The sequence below is a fragment of the Ambystoma mexicanum genome, chromosome 14 (genome assembly GCF_040938575.1).
Source record: "Ambystoma mexicanum isolate Mex_15411 chromosome 14, UKY_AmexF1_1, whole genome shotgun sequence".
Taxonomy (NCBI): domain Eukaryota; kingdom Metazoa; phylum Chordata; class Amphibia; order Caudata; family Ambystomatidae; genus Ambystoma; species Ambystoma mexicanum.
This window is the reverse complement of record NC_090940.1, coordinates 427,447,129-427,463,266: the sequence shown is the minus strand read 5'-3', so window position 1 is coordinate 427,463,266 and position 16,138 is coordinate 427,447,129. Positions and strand designations below refer to the sequence as shown.

The following is a 16,138-nucleotide window of genomic DNA, read 5'->3' as shown; positions in this document are numbered from 1 at the left end:
CTCCGAGTCGTGTCCCATCCCACGCGTCCCGGTCGGGAGTAGCTTGTCATTCTCCAGCATGGGGGTCTGGCATGGATTCACATGCTTATGAATATTCCCCGTCATCGGGCTGGGAATCCTCGGTAAAAGAAAAAAATCAGTTTCATTTCTGAACAATCTTTCTCCTAATAACCAATCGCTGGTCTCTTGGTCATACTGCCCCGAGCCAATGACTGCCCTCTACCTAAGCCCCTCCTCAGGCCGCCATCTTCAGATTTTTACCGCACGCTTAAGTGTTGGGAGTCCTCGTGCTTAGCTCTCGAGCTTTTACTGTTTATTGCGTTCTTTCAAAGGTTTACTCTTATTTTTTCTGTCAAATCAAGCCTCAAGCTCCACCGATTCATCTTCCGATCAACGGGGACCCGTTTTGGAAATCTCTAAGCCCCTCAAGGGCAATTTTTCGACGAATTTCACTTCTTGGAGGCTTCCAGAAGATCTTGGAGGCCTACCCCTTGTGGTCATGGCCGAAGACAAGGGAGACTCGACGCCTCTGTTTAGAAGCTTCCCAGGATGTGGACTACAGAATGTCTTCAAAGAGGATGGGCACTCGCGGTGCCTCTACTGCCTGCATGCAGATAAATCGCACGTCGAGGAGGCCGGTGCATTCTGCAAGGACATGTCCTCCCAAACTATGAAGGACCGTCACAAGCGACTTGCTGACTGGCTGGAGTCGAAGAGCCCAGTGGCAGGTGAGCCCCGGCAACGTACTTCTCTGAAGAGAAAATCTGAGCGTCTTCTAAGACCTTTGAGGGGGCTCTGGCGACGGGGGCCCCACATAAGGCAAAGCACTGCGAGTTCGCGGGCACCGGTAGCGCCGTTGGTACGGGCTCCTCGGCTGACAGGCCGGGCGCATCATCACCAAAGCCGTCAACCACGAGCCAACGCTCCGGCCCGATGAAAAGCAAATCAGACAACCCGGGTAAGCTCCTGGAGAAGGCACGGTCGGGTTGGAGAAAGCCAAGGGGGGAGTGAGGCGGTGGCCCTCCCCCCCACGGTGAAGGCCTCAGGCGCGCCTAAGGTCGCGAAGGCCCAGATTCACAAGGCTAAGGCTTTGATTGAGGGAGTTGTGCGTCCCTGGCGAAGACTGCAGAGGTGGCCCCAGTGGAGTCTACCCCCAAGCCTAGTTTCCCTGCCCAGCTGGAGGGGAATAGTCTTTCACACCCATCGAGAAAACCACTGTGAAACCCCTGGGCGAGAAGAAAGGTGGGGGGGTACGATAGTCCTGCCGGACTCGGATATCTCCTCTGATGATGAGCTTTCGGGCCTCAATTCAGTTCTTGACAAGAAGTTCGACGAGGTCAGATACTACGGGAAGGATCCTGACGAGGCGGACGTGGAGAGCGACGGAGGAGACTAGGAGGAACGGCAGATCGATGAGGAACTGGAGGACACTATGCCGATGCTCCTGTCGCAACCGCTACAACCACCAACGGACAAGTCGGAGGACCTCTTATTAGCCTTGCACACACTGTGCACAGAGATAAGGACACAGATGCGGTTGCCTTCAGCGGGTGATCCAGTCGCCTGGACTGTTGGGGAGCCTTCCATCCAAGCGGAGGCGGGTCCACCCCTCACACCCTTCCATCCTTCACCTCATCCCCTCCACCTAGGGACAAGACTGAGACGGCGATGACAGCGGCGATGACGGAACTGATCTCCCGTCACCCGCACCTTGGGCTTCTCCTCCCGACAAAATTGTCTCCCTTCACGCCATGATTGGTAGGGCCTCGGAGCTTTTTCAGCAATGCCCCGAAGAGCAGAAGGAGGGATTCCTTTATCAATGACGAGCGGCCAAGAGGAACGCCGCGCTCTCTGTCCCGCTGTTGGATGACATCTGGGACGAGGGGCTGGCCCTCCTGAAGAACCCATCCTCGGCCCTGGTGAAGAGGGACCGGTACGAGAAGTAGTACCTGGTTCCAGGCTCTGCACCGATGCGCCTCAGAGCGCAGCCGTCCTGTGTTTGGTGGTCTCCGCAGCAGCCAAGAAGAAATCGGCTGGGGCGACGGCATCGACTTCCACTTCCCTGCGGGACGGCGAGGGGAAGAAGCTGGACACCATGGGACGTTGGGTCATCTCGGCGGCGACGCCCATAAAGGCGACCACCGCTCTCACTATCGTGGCCCGCTACGATAGGGAGCTGTGGTTTAAAATCACCCCTCTCCTGGACTTCCTCCCAGACAACAAGAGGGCGGAAGCACTTGTAATATTGCAAGAAGGCAAGGTGGCTTCGGACCACGCCATCGCGGTGGCCACCTACATCGCCGACACCAGCTTCTGCCAGATGGGCAACAGCATTTGCCTTCGCCGCCAGGGCTGGCTCAGGGCCACTGCCTTACGTCGGGACGTTCAGACGAGGGTACTGGACATGCCCTTTGACAGGAACAACTTGTTCAGCAAGGCAGTAGACGAGTCACTGCACGCCTTTAAGGCAGACACCGAGGCGCCCTGTACCTTAGGCAAGCTCCATCGACGGCCATCCTTTTGGCCTTCCGGAGCCCTGTCTCAAGGTTCCTCCAAAGGATTCGGCGGCAGCTCTTCCTCATATCGTCAGGCGGCTCGTTCTTCGTCGCAGGAAGCCTACAGAGGCCGCAGCAAGGCTGTCGGACATCGTTGTCGCCAAGTTGGTAAGGCCTCGGCAAAGCAGGTCTGAACCGGCCGTGATGTCGGGCCCCCACCCATGCAACCCAGTGGGAGGCTGGCTGGCGAACTTCATTGGCGCGTGGAAATCTATCTTCAACGACCGTTGGGTGCTGGACGCCCTTGCCCACGGGCACACTCTGTAGTTCCAAAGGAAGTGTCCCCGTTTTCAACCTGTGGCCAGGAAAGAAAATCATTCCTCAACAAATACATAAAATCCCGGAAATTCCGGATGGTCACCTTTCAGCACGTGCTGGTACAGCTCGAAGAAGGGCACTTCCTGCCGTCGCTGGACCTGGAGGATGCCTACTTTCACATCCCCATTCACAAGGGGCATCTAAAGTTTCTGCGCTTCATGGTTCAAGGACGGCACCACCAGTTCAAGGCGCTCATCTTTGATCTGAAGTCGGCCCGAGGGTCTTCACCAAATGCCTGGCACCGGTGGCGGATTGGCTCATCCGAGCGAAGTCAAAGGAACTTGTGTCGGGGACACAGCGAGGACCATCCGCCTACTCACGGAAACTGGGGTTCTTGATAAATTAAGCAAATTCCTGCTTGGAGCCATCTCAGGACGCCCAGTTCCTGGGAGCCAGACTCAACACGGTGGCGAGCCTAGCCGCACCGTCGGAGGACAGGATAAAGGCCATCCTGGGTAAGGTACAACAGTTGACCATGAAGGTGACTATGGTGATTCCATCAAGTCCCTGCTCAGCAGGATGTTATCATGCATCAACCTCGTTTGACTGTGCAGTGTGTGGACGCGGCCGCTGCAGGAGTTCTTAGACGCCTGTTGGGTGCAGACGACGCAAAGCTTTGAGGACTAGATCGCCCTCAACGAGACCTTCCGTTGGGCGATTCCATGGTGGGGGGTCTGTGCACAACTGACGGCGGGCACGGACTTCCAGACCCCAGTGCATCAGGAGACAGTGAAAAAGGACGCCTACCTGGAGAGCTCTGGCCCGTGTTTTGGGCCCTCAAGTCATTCCTTCCGTCCCTCAGGGGCAAGGTGGTGCTGGTCTTCACCGACAACGCCACAATGTTCTACATTCAGAAGCAGGGGGGCACCAGATACCCTGCTCTCTCCAAGGAAGCGAAGGACCTGTGGCACTGGGCCTTCGTCCAAAGGATGCTCCTGGTACCCTTTCATCTGGCAGGAGTGAACACCGTCGCCAAATCACTCTGCAGGGAGCTGCGCTCTTGCCACGAGTGGGAACTTCGGCAGGATCTGGTGGATCTACTAATGGGGCAATCCCTAGATTGATCTATTTGCGACGGCGATGAACACCAAGTGCCAGAGGTTCGCCAGCAGGTTTCCCCAGCCGGGGAGCATGGGGAATGCATTCTCTTTCCCCTGGGACGGCCTGTTCCTATATTTGTTTCCGCCGTTGCCGCTCTGATTCATCAACCAGCTCAAGAGGTCCCGGTGCAGAATGATCCTCGTCGCACTGGCGTGGCCGAGGCAGATCTGGTTCCCGGACCTTCTGGACTTGTCAGCGTCCCCACCAGTCAAGCTGTCGACGGACGCAGATCTTCTCTCCAGAGAAGGAAGCGCCATCCTTCATCACGACCCGGAGTCGCTGAACATGCAGGCCTGCCTCCTGCAGCACTAAAGTTTGGAGGGTACGATATCCCGGCTGACTGCAGAGAGGTTCTTGCAAAGGCCAGGGCGTCCTCAACTCTCAAGTGCTACGGACAAAAGTGGAAGAGGTTCTCTGTCTGGTGCCTTGCACAGAAGATTAACCCTCTGCGGATTACGGCCCCTCAGGTACTGCCGTACCTACTGTTGCTGGCCAAGACTGAACTAGCTCACGCTTCCATGAAGATACATCTGGCTGCGATCTCCCGATATACCAGAACTATGGGACGGACGTCCTTGTGGTCTCATCACCTGGTGAAGGAATTTATGAAGGGACTGTTCCGATCGTTCCCGCCGGTGAAGGCTCCTGCCCCGGCGTGGGAACTCAACGTGGTGCTGTCTAGGCTCATGGGGGCAACATTCGAGCCTCTGTATTCGGTGCCGTTGAAGTTCCTGTCGTGGAAGACAGCATTTCTTATTTCTTGTGGCCATCACCTTTGCACGACGAGTGGGAGAGATCCAGGCCCTATCCTGCAAGCCTCCATACTTGACCTTTCACGAGACGAGGGTGGTGCTGAGGGCGCACCCCTCCTTTATGCCCAAGGTGCCGTCGGACTTCCATCTCAACGAGCCCTTGGTTTTACCAGTTTTCTTCCCGTCGCCTTCGTCGCCGGCCGAGAGGACTTTGCACTCGCTGGATGTGGCTAGAGCGCTGAAGTTCTCCGTGGACCGCACAAAGAGTTTTTGGAAGACGTCGCAGCTATTTGTGAACTTTGGACCTGTGAACTGAGGGAAGGCTCTCTCGAAGGCTTCCATTTCCAGATGGCTCTCCGGCTGCATCATGCACTGTCATCGGTTGGCAAACCGACTGTTGCACGGCCGTCCCAGAGCCCATTTGACCAGAGCGATCGCTGCTACCACGGCGTTCTTGTCTGGTGTGCCCCTGCTGGACATTTGCAGGGCTGCAACGTGGAGGTCGACGCACACCTTCACGAAGTTTTACTGCATCGACCGGGATTCCAGGAAGGAGTCCAGAGTCGGCCAAGCAGTGCTGCGCAACCTGTTCGCCTGAAGGTGGGCCTGGTGAGGAGGTGAGAGTGCTTAATGTTGAGTTTTATGTAATGCTTAATGTTGAGCCTTTGCCACCTCCCGTGGTTGTGCATGTGTGTACTGCTATGTTTTCTTATATTCATGAGCATGTGAATCCATGCCAGACCCCATGCTGAAGAAGGAACAAGTTACTTACCTGTAACTGTTGTTCCCCAGCATGGGTCTGGCATGGATTCACATGCGAACCCTCCCTCCTACCCCTCTGCAGCTCTTCAATTGGTCATACTGCCACTTTAGGTGCCACCAAATCCTGAGGATGGCTGCCAGGGGAGGGGCTTAGGGAGAGGGCAGTCATTGGCTGGGGGCAGTATGACCCAGAGATCAGCGATTGGTTACTACTAAGAGATCAGAAACGAAACTGATACTGATTTTTTTCTTTACCGAGAATTCCCGGCCTGACGGGGAATATTAATGAGCATGTGAATCCATGCCAGACCCATGCTGGAGAACAACAGTTACAGGTAAGTAACTTGTTCCTTTTTGGTCAATCGAGCCGCAAGCTTCATAGACCCACCATCCGATTAACGGGGACCTGTTTTCGGATTTTCCAGTGCCCCTCAAGGGCTGAATTTCATCGAGTGAGGCAGATTCTTTGAGGCCTACTCTGTGTAGACATGGCTGAGGAGTAGGAAGTCTCGACACCTCTTTTCAGGATTTGCCAAGCATGTGGCCTACGGAACATCTACTTGGATGATGGGCACTCCCTGTGCCTCTATAGCTCTACATTCGGACCAAACGCACGTGGAGGAAGACTGTGCGTTTTGCAAGGAGATGGTCCCCCGCACCGTGAAGGATCGGCGCAGGCGTCTCAGTGGCTCCAGGCCAAGGCCCCTGCTACGGGTGAGTCCCGGCAGCATGCCTCCCCCAGCCACAAGAAAAAAACTGAGCGGTCTTCTAAGACCTTTGAGGGCCTTGTGGTGATGGGGGCCCAACATAAGGCTAAGCACCGCGAGTCCACGGGCACCTGTAGCGCTGTTGCGATGGGCTCCCCGACAGCCAGGGCGAGCTCAGTGTCTCCAGCACCTTCAACCACGAGCCAACGCTCCGGTTCGGCAAAGAGGAAATCTGACCACCCGGGTAATCTTCTGGAGAAGTTCCTGATGGGCCAGTTGGAGAAGGCCAAGGTGGAGCGGGGTGCTGACCCCCCCCCCCCCAAGGTGAAGGTACCTAGCTCGACCAAGGTCGTGCAGGCCCAGATTCACCTGGCAAAGCCTTCCATTGAAGGCGTGGTGGCGTCCCTAGCAAAATCCGCGGACGCGGGTTCGCAGGGTGCGGTCCCACAAGGTGAGTGTTTCCCTGCCTACCTGGAGAGAATCGTCTTTTCAACCCATAAGCAAGACACCGGAGAAGGCGATGCCGATCATCCCCCAGAAAGAGTCTCCCCTGGTCGCAGAGAGGGGAAGGGTTGGGGGGGCACAGTAGTCCTGCAGGGCACGGACATCTCCTCTGAGGAGCTTTCTACCCTCCAGACCATTTTCGTCAAGAAGTTCGTCGAGGCCAAGTCCTACGGGAAGTATCCCGATGAGGGAGACGTCGAGGGTGGCGACGAGACAGGCGAGGGGCAGGCCGTGGAGGAATTGGAGAACCCTACACCGCTGCCTTCTTTGCTCCCGCTTCCGCCACCTCAGCAACCAACTCCACCCCCAGCGGACAGCTCGGTGGATATTCTACAGGCACTCCACACCTTGTGTCTGGAGATTTGGACGAGGATGCCCCTTCCGCCAACAAGATCCCGCGGCACCGGAAAATCCATCCGGACCGGGACCATCAGGCGCACCCCCTACCAAGAAGATTAGAGTTCACCCTCCACCGCCTTGTTACCCCCCCCCCTCCGCCGAGGGAGGATACGGACCTGGACACAGCAACGACGGGCAGAGACTACGGCAGGTTAGGAGACCTCCCGTCTCCGCCACCCAGAGCCTCATAGCCCGACAAGATAGGCTTGTTCCATGCCATGATCTCTAGGGCCTCAGACCTGTTTCAGCTGACCCCCGAGGAAAAGAGGGTTTCCTGTACCAACGCCGTGAGGCAAAGAGGAAGACCGTGCTGTTGATCCCTCTGTTGGATGACATTTGGGACTATGGGCTGTCCCTTAGAAGAACCCGTCCTCATCCCCGGCGAAGAGGGACGGTACGAAAAGTACAGGGTGCTGGACTCTGCACCCAAGTGTTTGAGGTCTCAGCCTTCCCCATATTCGGTAGCCTCAACGGTGGCGAGGAAGAAATCTTCTGGCTCTTCTGACATCGAGGGGAAGAAGTTGGACACTATGGGACGATGAGCCATCACATCGGCGGCGACGACCATCAAGGCGGCTAATGCCCTCGCCATCGTGGCGCGGTAGGACAGGGAGCTCTGGTTTAAAAGCGCGCCCCTCCTGGACTTCCTTCCCAGTGACAAGAGATCAGAAGCGTTGGAGATCCTGCAGGAGGGCGAGATGGCATCGGACCATGCCATCACAGTGGCCACGGACATTGCCGACGCGGGATTCTGCCAAACGAGTAACAGCGTTTGCTACAGTCGGCGAGTTTGGTGAAGGGCTACTAACTTTCGTCAGGATGTGCAGTTGAGGTTATTAGACATGCCCATCGACAGGGACAATTTGTTTGGCAAAACCATGGACTAGTCTCTTCAGGCCATCAAGGCGGATACCGAGACGACTCGTCGCCCTGGGCACGCTTCAGCGGCGGCCGTCCTTTTGGAATTCTAGGGGTAAACCCCAAGGTTCCTCCAAAGGCTTCGGTGGAAGTTCGTCATCCTACCGTCAACCGTCCGGCTCTTCGACCCAGGAGGCCTACAGGGGCCGCAGCAAGACTGGAGGAGGTTGCTGTCGTCGATAAGGTCCCCAAGGCGGCGCCTCCTCGGCAAAGCAAGATTGAACCGGCCGTGGTGTCGGGCCCCCACCTACGCACCCCGGTGGGAGGCCAGCTGGCGAACTTGATCAGCGTGTGGAAGTCCATCTCCACTGACGGTTGGGTGCTGGATGCTGTTAGGGAGAATTCTCAAAAATGTACTAATTCCCTTCACCTTAGAAACCCGCAGCAACTTTGCTGGATTTTGAGGACTTGATTTTCTTACCTGGAGAGAGTGTGACTCTTTTTCCCACTCTCTCATGTATTTTGATATGTTTTACCCTTGTGTTTTCTTTGGTTATGGAGTCTAACCAACTCCATAGGCATCATCTTTTACAATTGTCAAAAAGCACCTTCAGTGCAGTGACACAGCAAAGTCTTTCAGATTTCCCGAGGTTTAAATACCTTCTCTGGGATCAACTACTGTTTCCCAGAACAGTGGAGTGAAATTGACTTCACTTAGCCCTGTAAATTTCTAGATCCAGCACACCCTATCTTACAATAGAGTGCTGGATGGGTTACTTAGTATCCCCTATGCCTTGATACTCATGTAACAGTCAAATGTTACCCTTTCCTCTCAGAATGGCTGGTGGCAGTGCGTTTACAACGAACTGCCATGACTTTTCCTGACCGCGAACTATTTGTAGTTCCCTTAACGTTAAATCACGGGAGCCATGTTTTTCAAGATGGCGTCTTTTTTCTCTGCGCGCCAAACCAGGTTTGGTCTTTGTTAATTTGCCTTTGGCAGGCTTCAGGAGTGAAGAACGCCTCTACCTCCAGAGTGTCTGGGGTGGGCAGCAAGTGTGGGAGGTGCCTGAAACTCCCTGTGCTTAGTCTCCTAGGAGACCCAAATACTCTGTGGTGATTGGCTGGCTGACTGTACGGCAAGGACAGCCACCCTGCTGGGGAGTGGCAGCTAGGCTGGAATGATTTGGAGAGAACTGAATAAAAGGCGAGTCTCTTGGTTTGGAAGGCAGAGTCGACCACTGGAACGAAGGAACCGAAGAAGAGCTTGAAGAGGGCGGCTGCTGCAACTCCTGGACCATTGGTTTGCCCGGTTAAGTCCTGCTGCAGGTCCGAATCGCCAAGTTTGCATCGACAGAGAGTCCCTGCTAAGGATTGAGTTGGTAGGACCAATCAACTCCCAAATAATCCGCCTGGACCCCTATCTTGGTGCTGGTTGCATTGCCTCTGAGGACTACAGGAAACTGTAGAGCTAGGGAGAGGGACACCAGATTGTGTCCGTTGCTTGTAAACTGGCCTAAAGCGTTTTGAAGATCCTCCAGACTCCCACGACGTTGGTCCGGCCGAGCCTGACCCTCCTCAGCTGAGTGCAGGACCTCTGAAGCAAGGACAGTAACTTGACAGCTAGGACCAGTGTTTTTACCAGTGCGGTAACTAAAATGCGAAACAGCTACCGAAATTTAAGTTTGCCAGTTGCGAGCTTTGACCAGTCCCAGTGCATTGCAGGAGTCCCTTACATCCTACATCTTGTCCCCACGACTGAGGCCCAGGAACAGCGAGAACTGCCGGGAACAGAAGTAATCAGCTGCATCTTTTTCTTCATTGAAAAGGTACTGTAAAACAAGACGGAGAGAACTTAACCTCTCACTGTGAAAGTGCTTGAAACTTTTGCAACTCACAGGCCTAATCAGCTTGTGACCCAACATAAGATTCTTCTTTTTACAAAATACTTCTAAGAAACTTGTGCAGAGACTTTTCTGCTTAACTACCAGAACTGCTTTATGCTATCCAAGACTTTTGCCTATTGGCTTTGGCCTAGGCTATTGTAGTGAATTGACTATTCTGGTGAACTCAAAGTGTCTACACTAAGAATTGTTGTAGTCTTTTATGTTCTGATAACCTTTGCCTTTTACTCCTCTTGAAATGTATTGAAGTATATTTTTGTTATTAAATAATTGACTCCTTTTAATGAGTGTTTTATAATTGAACTGATACATTATTATGTAAGAAATCTTGAGTGTAAGAGTCTATTTGAATACCTGCAACTGTGAATCTTTGAAACTCCACTACAGCTCACATTTCCCCTCTTGAGATAAGCCTGGCTGCTCAAAATGCTACCAAAGCTTGGTTTGGTAGCAATAGTTGTGTGCAGTGTTCCAAAAGGGTACTGCATACAAACTTTGCAACAGACTATCTGGCCCTCGGACACACCCTGGAGTTACAACATAAGTGTCCTCGCATACCACCAGTGGACAAGCAGGAAAACCACATCTCTCAGCTTCTGCTGGAGGTGCGGGCCATGCTGAAGAAGGGCGTGATAGAGGTTCCAAAGAGGCTCTGGGGTGTACTTCCTCGTCAAGAAGACAGGTGGTTAGAGGCTCATCCTAGACTGCCGCTGTCTGAACAAGTACATCAAATCCAAGAAGTTTCGGATGGTCACCCTTCAGCATGTGCTAGGACAGCTGGACGAAGTGGATTTTCTATTGTCGCTGGGCTTGGAGGATGCCTACTTTCACATCCCCATTCACAAGTGACACTGCAAGTTTCTGCGCTTCGTGGTTCAAGGGCGACATTACCAGTTCAAGGTCCTTCCCTTCGGATTGAAGTCGGCGCCAAAGCTTTTCAGCCGAAAGCCTGGCACCAGTGGCGGCACGGCTGGGTCTACGAGGGATCCACGTTTACCCCTATCTAGACGACTGTCTCTGAGCGAAATCGAGTGAGATCGCTGTCGCACACACAGCGAAGACCGTCCAGCTGCTGACTGAGCTGGGGTTCTCTGTGAACTATGTGAAATCTTGCTTGGTGCTATCACAAGACGCACTTTCTGGGTTCTCAGCTCAACACGGTGTCATGCCTGGCGTCTGTTGGAACAGAGGATTGCAGCCATCCTGGGCAAGGTGCAACGGCTTTTGACCCTGAAGATCGCAAGGGTGAGGTCCATCAAGTCCCTTCTCGGCATGATGTCATGCATATAACTTATTTGGCTGTGCAGGCTGCGGATGCGGCCATTGAAAGAGTTCAACGCCATTTGGATTCAGGTATCGGGCAGCTTCGAGGACAAGATCCCTCTCGACGAGAGTTTCCGTCGAGCGATACGGTGGTGGGAAGTCAACGCGCATTTTTCGGTGGCAGCGGCCTTTCAGGCACCACCTCATCAGGAGACTGTCACGACGGACGCCTCCCTCGAAGGTTGGGGTGCACACACTGAAATCTCCACGCAAGAGGCCTGTGGCTACCAGAGAAGTAGTTGCATATCAACGTACTGGAGGTGCGGGCAGTGTTTTGGGCCCTCACGTCTTTCCTTCCGTCTCTCAAGGGCAAGCTGATACAGGTCTGCACGGACAACATCACCACAATGTTCTACATCCGGAAGCAGGGGGGCACAGGACCTATGGAACTGGGCCGTTGCCCAGAGGATGTTCCTCGTCCCATTTCATCTGGCAGGAATGAAGAACACCTTTGCCGACTCCCTCAGCAGGGAGCTGCGATCTTGCCACGAGTGGGAGCATCGGTAGGACCAAGTGGATCACCTGTTCTGCAGATCGGGCAATCCCCAGATCTATCCGTTTACGACGATGACGAACACCAAGTGCCGGAGGTTCGCCAGCAGGTTTTCCCAGCCCGGGAGCATCGGGACGCATTCTCTTTGCCCTGGGATGCCCTGTTTCTTTATGCGTTCCCTCCGTTGCTGTTGCTTCTTCGGCTAGTCAATCAACTCTGACGATCCTGGTGCAGGATGATCCTTGTTGCACCGGCGTGGCCGAGACAGATATGGCCACAGCAGGCAGAAACACACGCGGTTTTGTTGGAAAACGCTGCGGTTTTTCTTTCCAAGTTTCTCAGGCTCCTCCGAGCCGGAGGAGCCTGAGAAACTTGGAAATAAAAACCGCAGGGTTTTCCAACACTAACGTATTTGTTTGCGGTCGCTTCAAAAGCGACCGCAAACATAAATAAGTTTTTAAAGCTGCGGTTTTATTTCTAAGTTTTCCGGGCTCCTCCAGCCCGGAAAACCTAGAAAAAAAAACGCAGCTAGTGCTTATTTTTTGTAAAAAAAAAAATAAATAGCACTTACTGAGATTCAGCTGCAGCTTTCCTGCTCTGGTCTCCGGTCCGCGTCCTCCGAGTCCCGGCACTAATGAAGGGAAAGCCACCCAGCGGTAGACTTTGTTTACTACAGCTGGTTGGCTTTTCCTTCATTAGTGCCGCAAAAGCCAGCACAGGAGGGCCTCCATTTCACAAAATGGCGGCGCCCCTGTGCTTGCTTTTTCGAATTTTGAGCTTGAATAGCTAAAAATTTTACATAGGAAGTTTTAAAACGGAGGATGCTAGTATTTTTTTTTTAATGTGGCCTATCTATTTTTGAAATAACATTTTTTACTAGACCATCCCTTTAAGTCTTTGCAAAATTTCTCAGAAGTAGTTTAGGCGAAAAGGAATCATTTGTGGGGTCACAAGCTGATTAGTCCTGCAAGTTGGGTAAGTTTCATGAAGTTTCACCGCCAGAGTGGCTTTGTCTCAATCTGGTTGGCACAGTACCTTTGTATGAAGAAACAAATGCTGCTGAATTCGTTGCTCCTGCAGATCTTGCTGTTCCTGAGCCTCAGTCGTGGAGACAAGAGGGAGGACGTCGGGGGACTCCTGCACTGCACGGAATCGTTGAAGAAAGCAAACAAAATGGAGTCACATCAGTTCCAGTAGCTGTAGAGTCAAGAACACAAGCTGGTGTCCCTATCCCTGGTTAATCCTAACCAGCCTTGAGAATGGTATTGGGTGTCTTATGAGTTGATTGGTCCCACCAACTCTAAGGAATAAGCCTTCCTTGAAGGAGCTTCTCTGTCGAATTGTTTGGCAATTCGGAACCTGCAGTAGGGCTTCACGGGCAAACAAATGGTCCAGGAGTTGCAGCAGCCGTCCTCTTCCAGCTTATCTTCGGTTCTTTCGTTCCAGTGGTCAATCTGCCTTTCAGTTCACAAGACTCGCCTTTTAAACTGTTCTCTCCCTTTAATTCTAGCCTAGCTGTCACTCACCCAGCATGGTGGCTGTTCTTGCCGGACAGTCAGCCAGCAAATCACACCAGAGTGCATTTGGGTCTCCTAGGAGACTAAGCACACGATGTTTCAGGCATCTCCCTCACTTCCTACCCACCCCAGACTCTCGGACGCCAGAGGCAGACTTCAGTCTTGCAGCCTGCCAAAGATACACGAACAGAGGGACCAAACCTGGTTTGGCGCGCAGAGACAAACACTAGAAGGACCTTTCCAAAAAGAAATGGCGAAAAAAGACGACCAGGGCCCGTTTAAACAAAGGGGCTTAAGGCGCCATCTTGAAAAACGTGGATCCAGTGATTGTTTGCTACTGGTGTTCGCAGTTGGGAAAAATCATGGTTGTTTGTTGTAAAACCACTGCCACCAGCCTTTTCAATAGGAAAGGGTAGGGTAGCATTTGACTACTACATGAGTGTTTAGACATAGGGGATACTATGTAACCCCTCCAGCACCCCATTGTAAGATGGTGTGTGCAGAGTCTAGGAATTTGGATAATACTAGTAAAGTCAATTGCACTTTACATTCTGTGGGAAACGGTAGTTGATCCCAGAGAAGGTTTTTAAACCTTTGGGAAGTCTAAAAGACATCCCTGTGTCAATGCACTGAGGGTGCTGTGTAACACACATGAAAAGATAGTGAGTGTGTGAGGAACTTTTTGGTTGATATCAACTAATGCCACTGCGACCTATTTCTTATGTCTAGTTAGACTGTCGCAATGGTGTGTCCCAAGACGGAGACATAGAGTTCCTCTACTCCGTTTGTTATAATTGCAGGAGAAGTGACTTGAGGCACACCTTATTACTGCGCCAAAATAAATAAGTACCAAGTGATAGTCCAATGCTGGTGTATTTATTTACAGTTGCCCTTTAAGCATGACACGTGTTTACGGCAAAAGTGCCTTTCTCAAATCAGGGCATGTCTAATTAGACCAGATCAACAATAACAAATGAAAACAAGAAAATAAAAAATAAAAGAGAGAAAATATGATAACAATGATTTATACGCATTCATTGAACCCAAACCAAATTTGAAGTAAATCGAAAGTGTGTAATCAATCCAGATTATAATGTGATAAACATAAAAAGATGTCACCCAAAAATATGCCGGGTTGACAAATTGGTTCCAATTCCATACGTAATGACAGTAAGAAATACACAATATATATGCAATTGCATAGTAATATGTTACATAACTACATTTACGTATACATACCAATTCCAGTGTTTGAAAACAATGGCAACGCGTTGCATATATATATATATAACGACAGATTCAGGGAGGGGGGAAGGGGCGGATCATAAGGTTGACAAATAATGCTCAAGAACGGTTAGAAACCATGATACATACTGCTCCGAATAAATGGCATGATTGCGCTGAATGTTTGGTGTGAAAAAAGCCGTACGTCTAGCTTACCCCATGTTCCTTCTTAAAGTCGTGTTGCTTTAATACAGCGAGTAATAACTGGGTTCAAATCCCAAACACCTGATGGAGAAGACATTAGAAAACGGATTATCTCAGTAAAACTCGTGTGGAGTATATTAGATATCATGTTATTTCGATAGACCTAATTCGTTCATAATCCTATATGGAAGACCAGTCGCCATTATCGGGTGCTGTGTGTTCCACATACATCCTGTGCTTATGTAGCTCATGCAGGTGCCCGCGCTCAGATACCCACAAATGCAGCCAGAATGATAAATTCTATAGGGCCAAGTTTCGCACGTAAAATAATATAGTACAGTCTTTACTATTCTATGTACATGGTTTTAAGCCTCCGATTGTAAAGCTAGTCATGTTCTTAATGCTGAAGAGGTGTGCTTTAATGCCCAAAAACGAATAAATTGAAAAATATGTATGCCTCCGTGCATTCGGTTTGAGCCGCGCATCAGAGTGTGATTGGCTAAAGCACATGGGTGGGTTCTGGTGGTCCCCCCAAGGGTTTACCTGCAAAGTCACGTATTTTGCGTCCCGCGTAGAACAAGAGATGATGGTGGAGCCCCTGTGGTCTGTGTTGATATGCAGGTTGTCATGGAAACTTAAGTCCATCATTGCTTTTGTTGCTCCCTAGTCTACGGCAGCGGCCATAGCGCGATTTGATTTGTATTTTATTAATTGAATTTTCTACATTTTTTCCTGTAGATTACTTCATTCGATTTGACAGTGAGCAAGATCCTTTCTTTGATCGCCAGAGCAACAAGAAGGTCGATCACCGGGATTTTGAACGAGACAGAGAGAAGGAGCGGGACCGAGAACGGGATAGAGACCGTGAAATATTGAGGGATCGTGGTTCTGTTGAGCCTGACCGGGAGAGAATGGACCGGGAATGTACTAGAGAGGACAGGTACTACAAATCGAGCTCTGACTTATCTTCAGTTTGAAAGTAAAATTTCCAGTGTTGAAAATGTATTTTTTATTTTTCCATCGACAGGTGTTCTTTTCACTGTAATTCACTATTGCAATTAACCCCATTTGGTCCTTCACATTTTACATCCTGCCATTTGACATTTTTTAAACACAGTTAAATGGTCCTTTGGTTGAGGCTGCTCTCACCCTCACAAATCAACAGTCAAGAGTTTTAAACCTAGGAAAGGAGCTTCACCGATTTCTCCAGCATTGGATCTTTCTTGAATCCCATATTACTTGGATTTAGTACTTTTCCTATGGAAAAACGTTGACACAGAGTGTCCCATCGTGGGTGCTTTTGGTCCCACCCAACAATAATAATTTAGCATTTATATAGCACTATGAACCCTCAGGCATCTGAGCGCTTCTTATTACCCACAGTACTCAATTATCAACCTCGAAAGGATGAAAGGCCGAGTTTGTCCCTGGCGGGATTTGAACCTGCGTCAGCAGGCTCTGCACAGATGTCAAAGCGAGCGCTCTACTCGCTGAGCTATTGGACCGGCATTAGTACG

At 51.4% G+C, this 16,138-nt stretch overlaps 1 protein-coding gene across 6 annotated transcripts in view; it reads left to right on the top strand.

Annotated features, from left to right (window-relative positions):
• YLPM1 (YLP motif containing 1) overlaps positions 1-16,138 on the top strand; it is a 1,127,325-nt gene that overhangs the window by 423,195 nt on the left and 687,992 nt on the right. For all 6 annotated transcript variants that reach the window (XR_011283753.1, XR_011283754.1, XR_011283752.1 and 3 more), the window contains exon 9: positions 15,360-15,561. Coding sequence is in view for 3 of the 6 variants with exons in the window: in XM_069637605.1 (XP_069493706.1) it covers positions 15,360-15,561 (202 nt within the window). In the remaining 3 variants the exon portion in view is untranslated. The remainder of the gene's footprint in view (positions 1-15,359; positions 15,562-16,138) is intronic.